The sequence below is a fragment of the Triturus cristatus genome, chromosome 6, assembly GCF_964204655.1.
Source record: "Triturus cristatus chromosome 6, aTriCri1.1, whole genome shotgun sequence".
In the NCBI taxonomy this organism is placed as follows: domain Eukaryota; kingdom Metazoa; phylum Chordata; class Amphibia; order Caudata; family Salamandridae; genus Triturus; species Triturus cristatus.
In genome coordinates this window covers 604175467-604187182 of record NC_140589.1, presented here as the reverse complement: position 1 = coordinate 604187182, position 11716 = coordinate 604175467, and the positions used below count along the sequence as shown (strand labels likewise).

Genomic DNA, 11716 nt, shown 5'->3' with positions numbered 1-11716 from the left:
GGGTGTTAACATGAAACCACCCATGGGTTTTAATCCAAATCCCTACCTACAAAAAAAATGGAGACAAAGATTTGCACCAAAATCCTACACCTCTTTGAGGAAGGCATAAGAAAGGGAAATATTTTCATTTCTCCTCGTTTTTCCTACTTTGCATGGGTGCTACAATGTACAGCACACATACAAAGCAGGAAAAGTGTTAAAGGATAGTTTTTGTATTGGAAGGGTACCCTTCCAATACAAAAACTATTCATTACAGAACGCGCTCACTCTTGCACTGTGGTGCAAGGGTGTGCGCCTGGGCACATGGAAGCCAAAAGTGCACCAGTGAAGGGACAGAGGAAAACAGCAGCACCTCTCAGTAGATATTGTGCTGTTCGTCCTTTAACATTATGCAGCAATTCAACTTTAATTGCACGGCTGTTACTCTCTAGTAAATCTGGGCCCAGGTGTAAATATCTGTAATAAATCTGGAAACATCTTTGGATTCAACCCACAGTGTTATGCTTGTGTGATGTCAGTAGACCCCTTGAAATGCATTGCGCCTTCTGAGGTAATTTTGTGTTTCAAGGTATGCAGAACCAAACAGGTTTGGAAAGAACTTGCAGCAATTAGTCCCAAAAACCTCTATCTGTGCCTCATGTACATTAAGGACTTGCTATCCCCATCCAAATGATGTAATGTTGCTGCTGTTTTCTGATCCCTAAAGCAGAAGTCTTATAAAATGAAAATCAATCAGTCTAGATATTAATCCTTCTTTCTTGAGCATTATAAAATTAATTAACTTCGCACTAAAGACAATTATACCAAAACAGCTAGTCAGTCCTCATCCTAGAAGTCTAATTCAATAAAATGTTTAATTTTCTTTGGATAAAAAATGATTAACTATTAAAGTCAATCTCGCTGACGGGAGATTTAGTCTGGCCCCTGAAACTTGAAAGGCTCCCAGTCCTTCTAGCAAAAGACAACCTAGGGAAGGTAAGCTCTCTCTTAATTGTTACAGAAGCTGGAGAAGCAGACAGATGAATGGGGAAGTGGCTGAGGAGAGATTCAGGACAGCCCCAAGTAAAGCTGGGCGTGTGTGTACAAATTAACATGAAAGTCCCTAAACTGTATTACCAAGTCAACATTTATTCAAAGGCATTTGATATATTATCCCGAAAAAAGACTCTTTCATACTACATTAGTCGACTTTCCACCCCAAAAAAGAGGAAAAGTTCCACGAATGCAGAACCTTTGTCAAATCCTCTGAACATGAGCAATTAATTGCAAGTGTGGGAATGATGAGGTCTGTTGCAAATCACAATGTGGTCAAAGGTGCTGAACCTGGCCAACAAATCGGTCATCATTGATAATCTGGGGACGCTGATCAGGCATCAATACATCACATCACACTATCTGAAGGGTGGTCTCCATGATGAGGTCCAGGATATACTGGTCAATGCAGACCGTAGGCTAGGTGGTGACAACCTTATCTACATCTCTTGCCAAGAAAGACAAGGTAGATACAGTGCAAAACGTTTGGGGCAGCAATAATTAACTTCATTAGCTAAAAGGGAGAAGGATTAATTAATGGAATTGGGGTATATAGCAGTTAGGTTCCATGCACAATGCATGTTTATCAGTTCTGTTGTGGACATGTACTGTATGCATATAACATAAAGTGTATTTCTTTTTTTTTTTTTTTTTGGTTGTTTTGGAATTTATTTTATAGGCCAACACGTGTTTTATGTCACTTCTTCAGAGCCAAAATCTTGATATTACATATCTGCTGTAGTTTTTTTTTTTTGAAACCGTTTATTACAAAGTTCAAAGAATATACAAAGATGGGCCTACAACCTTCAGGCCGGCCGCTAGCAAACAAGAGGAGCATATGATACACACAGTAGAACGCATGCTGTGGCAAAGGGAAACGTACAGGAGTTAGCCGCGTTGATGGCCACACCGTCCGGACCCCACATGACGGTTTCTTTTTAACATAAATAACAACAAACAAAATCATAAAGTGTATTTCTAACGCACACGTTCACCCAAGGATATCTTTGCTCTAAATAACAGATGTTTATTGTTACCCAACTCAATGGAACTCATTTGATCGGCCTCAGAAGGACGAAAGGCTGAGTGGACCCACCGGGATTTGAATCTGTGACCATGAGGTCAAGCACAGGCCCCTACAGTGGATGTATTAATCCACTAAGCCGCCAGACCCGGCATATAATTATAGGGAATGCTTGATGTTGTGTAATATTCCAGCAGATCCTCATCAAGAAAGAATTGCGCCCTAGCTGCATAGATAAAAACAAAATTTTACGCATTGCTTACATTTTTCAACTAAAGTATAATTGGTAAGGTGTCCTCAAGGATAACATTGATCTAGAATGACTGACTTCTCTTTCCATCCTTTCAGACATCTATTGATATTGGTGGGTTCCAGCTCACCTTGGCGGCCTCCTAGGAGCGGAGCCTGTTTATTCAAAACACACTAATGACAACTCTTCATAAGACCTCTTGAGGCAGATCATGTTTTAAGTTTAGACTTCTGCTTTGATGGGCAATAGGTACCATATCTAAGGTTCAGCAGTCCTCTTATCTGAAACGCTACAGCAGGAATTCAAACCCAATACACATGCTGGCTTGGGATCGCTTTTAACACTATGCCAACAAGACATTTAAGAGCAAGTAGACCGCAGGAGACAGAAATACCTCATGATAGTCTGCAGACTCCTACTCAGGACAAATGTACTTTAAGGTCCTTTACATACCCGAGATCCAATCAGTACATGATTTCTACCTTAAATAGCATTTCCCGCCCAGGCCTGAAATAGCCAAGTAAGAAAAGGGTAAAATGGTAAGGAGCTTTAGGCTGATGAGGGCAGGACAAGAAAGCTTTTTCACAAATCATGTGCATTACATTGGCCATTATTCCCACTTTCATATTTTAAGGGTCAACCACAGTCAGTGAGTATGACAAACACCGATAGCTCACTCACGTTTCAAACACTGAGCAGGTATGAAGAGGTCATAGGTCACTGGGAATAGGCCTCTCAAACCACGGTAGCACGCATGAGGATATTTGGTAAGGGAACCAAGAAAATGTAATCATTTCAAAAGGATTATGGAGTGTTTCATTATTTTTAAAAAGCGTGCTGGGTCCAACGTTTTGCTTGGAATCAGCCCTGGCGGGCACCGCCCAATATCCAGATTTCCAATTGTTAGTCTTGATTTTGCCTCAGCCCTTTTTGTTCCATCACCTCACATTTCTTGTCACGTTACCTCACTGTGCAGGTTTTCGATCTTTTCTTTTCCCTTTATCAATGATTTTCTGCCTTTCTCCCTCTTGGTTTAAGTCTGACTGGGAAAAACATGTTCTGGTACCCAAACACCAGTGCTAGTTCCCCCCATCTGCAAACACCAGCACAAATTCAACATTAATGCCCAGATTTCGAAAACGTTTTGGTTGAGTTTCCACTTTGGGTTTGCATTACTTTTTTAATGTATACCTAATGTAATATCTAGGTTTGTATTCACACACCAGCGAAAAAGGTGTTTCGCGTTGGTTTGTAACTAAAAGTAGTGCAGCGACAGGTAATGCACTGCCTCGTGTTACTTTGCGTCAAGGGGGTCCCTGGGTGGTACATTGGCTTTACCGCACATCCACAGATGGATTTTGACTCAAATCCATATCTACAAAGAACTGTAGTCATGGATTTGCGCCAAAATCCCGCGCCTCCCTGAGGCTGGCATAACAAGGAAATTTTTTTTTTATTTCTCCTGTTTTTTCTCTCCGGCAGCACACATGCAAAGATGAAATTGCCTTCAAGCATAGTTTTTGTGCAAGAAGTGACTCATTCCTACACAAAAATTGAACACAATGCAGACACCCTTGTAAGAGTGTCTGCATTGGAGCATTGCCGATAAATGTGTACCAGCACAAGGGGCGGCTCCTCCACAATGGGGGAGGAGTGTCGCCCCACTGGCTCAGAGCCAGCAGCAAAAAATATACAACAATATTTCAGTATTGTTTATTTTGCAGCCACTGGCTCAGCCAGTGTGTGCAGGGAGGGACGGGGCTGAGGCATGGGAGAGGGGAGGAGGAGTGTTACTGCACTCCCGAAGTGCTCATGTGTGTTTGGCCGGCTGTCTCAGGCCGACCAAAACTCACATGCGCACTTAGGTTTCTCTAACCCGGCAGTATGGAACAGCCGAGTTAGAGAAACCCCACAGACTTCCTATTCTGAGCAGGGAGTCTTTCTAGCCTGCTTAGGCCAATCGGACAGGGAGTCTGTGATTAGCCTGCAGTGTCTGCTGGGACAAGGAAGTTTCAGCACCAAGGCACGATGTGGGAGGCGGCCGCCAGCAGGTAAGTAAATTTTTTTTTATAGTTTAATATTCTTATGTCCTCCCACCCTTCCCTGTGCCCCCTCCCGCGCTCCCCCCCAACCACGCCTTTCCACTTTGTGGCCAGCACAGGCAGAGAGCAGAACAGTGCCACTTATTTGTAGATATGGTACAGTTTTGCTCTCTCCAGTTTATGCAAGGAAGCCTCATCTTTGCTTGCAACCTTGCATTGCGCCAATGCAATGAGCCTAAGGTTATGGCACACACACAAGTCTTTTGATAAAAGTGCCCCGGATTAATCGCTGTCATTTCCCCCCACAGGATACTTTTTGCGGTGGATGGGAAATAACGCGTTTTGGGCAAATCGGTGTTTCTATACCGATTCCCGCATGTTTCTCTCTATGTTTCACATCGCGAGGGGCTTATTTACAAGCCCCTTGCGCCACCGGTGCGTCACTTTTAATATGGGAAAAAGTGACTTACCTGCGGCAACCTAGACTGAAAGTAAAAGCAAACGTTGTAACAGCAATGGCGCAGTAAATTCCGTCACAGAGTCCCCAGTATTTCTTTCTTTGCGCACTCTGTGGTAGGGAATACACAGGCAGGATCGGTACATCTGGTTCTTGTGTTTGAGCTCATGAGGAACATGCGAGTGGCAAACCCGAGAACATTCTCATCGCGTCACAGACCGCAACTTCGCTCTACACAGCTCACTTTTATAAGCACCCAGAAGAGTTCTGACAACAGAAAGAAAATGGCAGAAAATGAACCTCGATGAAAAGCCACGCCGCTGATATGATCAAGGAATATTCATTAGCACCACATATGGACAATACATTCAAAGCCCGGCATCCGTCCCAGAGGCTGAAAACACTGTCACTTTAATAAGAGTCCTGACACAATCGCTTTTAAAACAGCTGGGTTAATACAACGAACAACATAAGTAGGGTTAGTGTGAAGCTTTGGTGGAGCGAGTGTCCTGCTCCCACAGGGCCGTCCGTTGGCGATAACAGGATGCGACCTTCAACTGCAGGATACACTTTTCCCATCGTTGCAATATAATTGGAAACAACCGAAATGTCGAGGTCGCCTGTCGGGAAAGAGACAGATAATATTTAATCTCTAGGATATTACTGGCAAAACAAGAAATGACATTGCAGGAAAGCCGAGCTCATTTTATCAGTTTAAGTCATTTTTTAGTTGCTTGATTAGACGCCTACAAATTAGTTTTCACAACCTGTGTGTCCGTGGTAGTTTTAGTTATCAAAATGCTAATTTTTATAGAAGTCTCTCAGTCAAAGGCAGGGGTAGCGGAAATGACGCCATGCACCCTTTGCTAGGTCATGCACATAGCTGACTTTTGTGTCATTCTTAGCTCCTCACAAGCAACTCATTTTATTTTCCTCTGAGGGCCTCGTGGAAGCTAAAGAAGGTAAACGGGGCTGCCAGTCGCTGCCTTCATGAACCCTAGGACCAGGGGTCGCAATGACCATGCCGGGGTAGAACCCGCGACCTTCGACTGGCCCTGACTTCCATGATGATTAAACTGAGACAAGCAGTAAACCAAGGAGGGCCTCAACGTCAAAGCTTTTAAAGTCAACACGACATGCATTGAAATATGAAATGAATAACAATCGAATTTGGGGGCATATTATCAAGGAGGGTGTTAAAAATTATCACCGGTTTAGCGGCAGAAAACTGCAGCTAAAGCGGCGATAATGGGCTTGATAATATGCCCTTGAGAATTCCAATAGAAGTCCATGGGGCATATTATCAACGGCCAGCGATAATTATCGCTGGCCGTACATAGCGATAGAAATATTATTGCCGGCTATCGCTGATTATTATCGCCATGATAACGCTATATTTTTTCAACGCATAGCGCTATAGCGATAATATTTCAGTGATAGTGGTGTTTTCTATGGAACATCGCTGGTTTTCCAGCGATGTTCCATTGAAAACAGCGATAACATCGCTGATAGGACCCTGTCGTCCTATCAGCATAATCCATCTCCCATTAAAAGTATGCCTTAGTCAGGAATTTAACAGACGTTAAATTCCTGAGTTAAGGCTGAGGTAGCGCGATTTTTTTTAATCGCTGCACCTCCTTGTTAATATCGCGAAGCTGCCTTCACTATATTAACATGTGTTGTTTTCACAGCCACGCCTTCTTTGCATATCATTAGCGATGCGAGGCGAGGCTGAGAAAAAAACGGGCTCTACATCAAGGAAACACGCACTAGCGTGTCCTTGATGATATTGCGATATAATTATCGCTGCTTTTCGCCCAAAAACGGACTCTAAAGCGGCGATAATTATATTGCCAGCCCTTGCTAATATGCCCCCATGTTCTGGTATGAACATGGGCTACGATTGGAATTCTCAAGGGCATATTATCAAGGCCATTATCGCCAGTTTAGCGGCAGTTTTCTGCCGCTAAACCGGCGATAATTTTAACGCCGTCCTTGATAATATGCCCCTTGGTTAGTCTTTTCTCAAAATGAATAACAGTGATGATACATCAGGACCAGTCCTAGGCCCCTCTAATTTGCATACGATGTGACATCACAGGAAATGACATCACAGAAAGTGACATCATAGGACTATTAATCTTCTTTGGCATCGCTGAAGTGAGCTAGTGTTGATATCAGTAAAATATTAAAGATATAAATACCCAAATAAAATAAGCCCATCTAGGTTTGTTAACACCATCAGATGAATGGGTTACAATTATTTAAATTGTTGTGAATAATTCGAAAGGAAGTATTTACAATTCTGAAAATATGAGACTGGGTTAAACATTACTGAAGCCTGTTAGAATGTTGTAATCATTTATATTCTCCTCTTCACACCACTGTCCTCGGCCTCCTCTCTCAGACACACATTTTTCTACCAACATCAGTCCGAAATCGTCCAACTATAATATGTCAGACTTCATCACTTTCCTTTCTGAATGCTCTTTTCACTTTCTCCTTCCGTACATATTTTCTTGCATTTTGTTCACTTTACCATTCTCCTCCACACACACACACAACCCCCAATCACCTGTGAGTACTGTATTTCCTGTTGTCCTTTCAATATTTCAACAGGAGCTTTGTACCTCCTTCACACTTTTTTGCTCATAATTACAAGGACAATTACCACACGCCACCATTGATCTCTGCCCTCCACACCCGGGCCAAGCATGATTGTTTGAGCAGGTATACTAAACTTGTCGGTGACCCACTGGCAGGCACTGTGAGAACCTCACACTAGTCTCAACTCCAGCGTTCTTAATCATGACCCACAACCTGAACTCACACAAACACCCATAAGCGAGACTGAAGAATAAAAGGTTGATATGTTGCATGGAAAAAATACATAAAAACAAAATCCAGGAAAAAACACAAATACTCTTATGTAAGTAAATTAGGAAAGTTGTGAAAAATAAATAGGAGCAAACTCACTGGCATGAATAACATGGATAACTATAATTTTTTTTTTAGAGTCATTGTTGAGATATCAGTTTTTTGTCATGTAAAAGGTATCAAAATGGAGCACAATATAGATTCCTTTCAAAGTCCTGCCTTTTCAAGAATACTTCTTCCTGCCCAGGACCTTGTTGCATAAAGTAGTGCTACAAGACACAGGAGAAGTACCCTCTCCCCTGAGCCTCATAGTGCTGGATAACGGGTGCCAAGCCAAGGAGAGCCGCCCACCCCACACTAAGTCTCACTGCAGCCATGATCCAGCGTTGTGAGGCTGGGGCAGGGGAGCACCTCTCCTGAGCCTCATGGTGCAATGCTGTAGTTTCGAAGCTGAGGGTAGGGAAAATAATTCATTAAAAGGCAGGGCTGAACCAAAACAAAATGGACAGTGTAAACCCAGGGTCATGGCTTTTAGTGAGATGGGTTCTCTGGGTCTTAAGCCCGGCAGTAATTTGGATCAGCTTTGGATTAGCACCCTTACAGAGCAAAATAACAATCAATATCTCAACAATGGCTGTCCATAAAATAAGGCTACTCCATGTGCTGTAAGGCCCAGAGGAGGGGGTTTCAGCTTCTGGACTTCCCAGCCATGGTATACTTCTCTGCGGCCCAGGCATGAGGGGCTCCATCCCTTGGGCCTCGTCCCACTGGATAATATCTCTTTTCTGCAGCCTTTTTACCCTCCATTGCTGCACCAATGGATAATTGCTGCCCGGCCCAGGGAAGGGAGGGCGGGGCCTGTGAGATCCTCCCACAGCCTTTATACTCCACTCCATCACTCTCAGTCATGGTCTGCTATAAACACCCACCCACAACCTGAAATCACACAGACATCTATAGGCGAGTCAGGTCACATTATGCGGAATACAAGATTGATAAGCTGCTTTAAAAAAATGATGGCTGCGATAAGGCATAGTGTAGGAGGGGCTCCCCCTCCTGGGCTTGGCACCCGTCAACCAGGGCTGCCAAGCCCAGGGAAAAGGGCCCTTTGCCTGGGCTTTATAGTGCTACATTATGACTGCGAGGTGCAAGGTCGGAAAAAACATTCATTAAAAGGCAGGACTGTACCAAAGCAAATTGAACAGCATAAATCCAGGGTCAGGGCTTTCAGTGAGGCAGGTCCCTCTGGATCACAGGCCCATAATAATTAAAATCTGACTTTGAAAGAAGGCCCTAACACTCGGAATTGATGTTCTTTACAGGGCAAACCACTAATACAAATATGGAAGAATGGTAAGAACCAATGCAGTGAAGCAGTCCTAGACCAATGGGGGACCAGCCCCAGAACATATAGTGCAGCCAACCCACCCAGCTTTCCCAGAATTAGTTAATTGTTAAAATGTGTGTAGTTATAGCACAGTGAACTCCCTGGTAGTTGGCAGTCAACTCCTTTGGGCACCAGTAGGAGCTCTTAAGATGCTTTCTACTAACACCCATAAACCTTTTCCAGCCCTTCAGAGCTGCCACATTTTCCAGGTCCATTCCTGATGTGCCGTGCCGGTCAAGGTTTTTTCTTTGAATTCTGGGACTTGCAGTCTTGTTTTATGATGGAATAAACACAATCAATCAATCAGTATTTGTAAAGTGCAGTTTATCACCCGTGAGGGTATCCAGGTGCTAAGTTGCTGGGCCCTGTCAAAAAGTCAGATCTTGAGTCTCTTCCTGAAGCCTGCCAGCGAGAGTGAAGTTCGGAGGTCAAGGGGAAGGCCGTTCCAAGACTTGGTGGCGAGGTCGGAGAAGGAACTTCCTCCGCTGTGACGTTGGCGGATGCGGGGCATCTGTGCGAAAGCAAGTGAGGCAGAGCGAAGGTCTCTGGATGGTTGGTGGAAATTCAGGCGGTGGTTCATGTATGCTGGTTCTTGGTCGTTTAGGGCCTTGTAGGCGTGTACCAATATCTTGACTTGGTATCTTGTCTGGACGGGGAGCCGGTGGAGATTCCTAAGGAGTGGGGTGAGGTAGGTCCATTGGGGCAGGTTGAGGATAAGTCTAGCCACTGAGTTCTGTATCGTCTGGAGTCTTCTCATGAGCTTGGTGGTGGTTCCTGTGTACAGTGCATTGCCGTAGTCCAGCCTGCTGGTGATTAGGGCTTGCGTGACTGTTTTTCTCGTGTCGATGGGAGCCTTTTGAAGATTCTTTGGAGCATGCGGAGAGCACGAAAGCAGGCAGAGGAGATATGCTGTTTCATGGTGAGTTTGCTGTCCAGGATGAAGCTGAGTTTGCAGCATGGTCTGTCAGCGTGGGAGTGGATCCGAGTCCGGCGAGCCACAAGGTGTCGTTCCACAGGGAGTCATGGAGAACACAACTACAAGTCCGAGAATTCAAACAATAAACCTGGCCTGGAGCTGCACATCTTGCATGGACCTGGAAAACGTACGCAGGACTAGCTCCTGAACGAACCTCCAAGCTACCCTGTTCTCACCCCTTACCAACCACCCCCATCAACTCCATTTTTATTTGTTAAAATGTTTTTATGGGTTAGAAAAAATGACATCCTATAGCCTTTCCTTTCACATTACATGATTGTCACATAGTTCAATTCACAAACTTCTCGCACTTTGCACTCAGAAATAAAAACTACATGTAATCTCCATGTTAAAAGAATAAGCAGCAATTTGTCAGAAGACCGTCTGACATTTGACCTCTGCCTTTGAACGAATTCACATGCATCTTTATTGCTCAATCACCTTTTGACTCCATCATTGTAATTTTGGGGGTACTGCAGCTCTCCCTCCACCACACCCCTACTTTTAGGACATATGTCCTTCTTTTTCTCTTGCACCTTCCGCTCTTATGCTTGTACTTTCTCTTCCTTCCTTTCTTTTGTCTCTTCCACCTACTCCGTCTTACTCCCAATTGTTCTCTCCTCACTGTTTATGGATCCTCTTTCCTCCCCTTTCTATTATTTCCCTGAGTTCACTCTCTCAAGAGTTGCTGTTAATCACTTCTCTCCTTTATCCCCTTTGCCCTCTTGTCTCACCTTTTCAGTCTCCTTCCCTTCTCTCAATCTGTCAACTTTCTCCTCTTAACCCATACCTTCTCATCTCTGAAGTCTTCCCATTTCCCCTCCATTCTTATATTTTATCTTCTCTCTTCTTTGTCCCATCTACTTATTCTGTTAAAGTTCTTGCTTCTTTCAGGCCTCTCCCCCATACTTTCTCTTTTAAGGGTTGAACATATTGTAATGAGATACAAGGGCAGGATAAAGTGCACTGCAGACCCAGATGTTAAAACACAGCAAGTGTGACAAGATAAAATCAATCATTTAAACAACTTTATTATTTCTTCATTTTTGGGACAACACAGTTATTTTGGGGGTGCTGTAGCACCCCAACTTCCAGTGAAGACGTGAGGAAATGGGGTGTGTTATATGGCGTGGTCATGTGACCTCATGTGAACTTATTGCGTAATACACTTATCAACCCCCTTTAGGACTAGTTGATTTTGTCTGTCAAACCCTCAGCTCAATACAGGCTGTCTGTAGCACTGAGCAGCAAGGCTTACACAGAGGAACTAGTGTAAAGCATTTAAACATCACCAAAACAATTGAAGCAGAAATCGGCATGACACTCAGGAAATCCAACACCAATTTACAAAAATAGACTGTAGGTTTATATAAACTGAGATACAAAAATGAAAAAGATCCACCAGAGTGTTCCGGCGATAAAGAATTTTCAAGAATTAATAAATCAAGACAATTCACTTAACCGCGAACAACCATGGGCAAAATCAACAAATTTGACACTTCAAAACATTTTCTGTAAACGGTTGGGCTAGGTGTAATACTGTCACTTGGAGTCACCGTAGGTTACCAACTCGAGTCGAGATCTAGTCAAGGAGACTAGCCATGTACTCAAGAATAGTTACCTTAACAGAGGAAGCAATCCTCAGTCATATCAAGCCACTTTTATCCGTTG

General features: G+C 43.6%; 1 protein-coding gene across 1 annotated transcript in view; it reads right to left on the bottom strand.

The window, feature by feature from the left end:
* Positions 1-1669: 1669 nt before the first annotated feature.
* NT5E (5'-nucleotidase ecto) overlaps positions 1670-11716 on the bottom strand; it is a 559853-nt gene continuing 549806 nt past the window's right edge. The window contains exon 9 of the mRNA XM_085611043.1: positions 1670-5425. Within this exon, the coding sequence (XP_085467169.1) occupies positions 5244-5425 (182 nt within the window). The 3' untranslated portion in view covers positions 1670-5243. The remainder of the gene's footprint in view (positions 5426-11716) is intronic.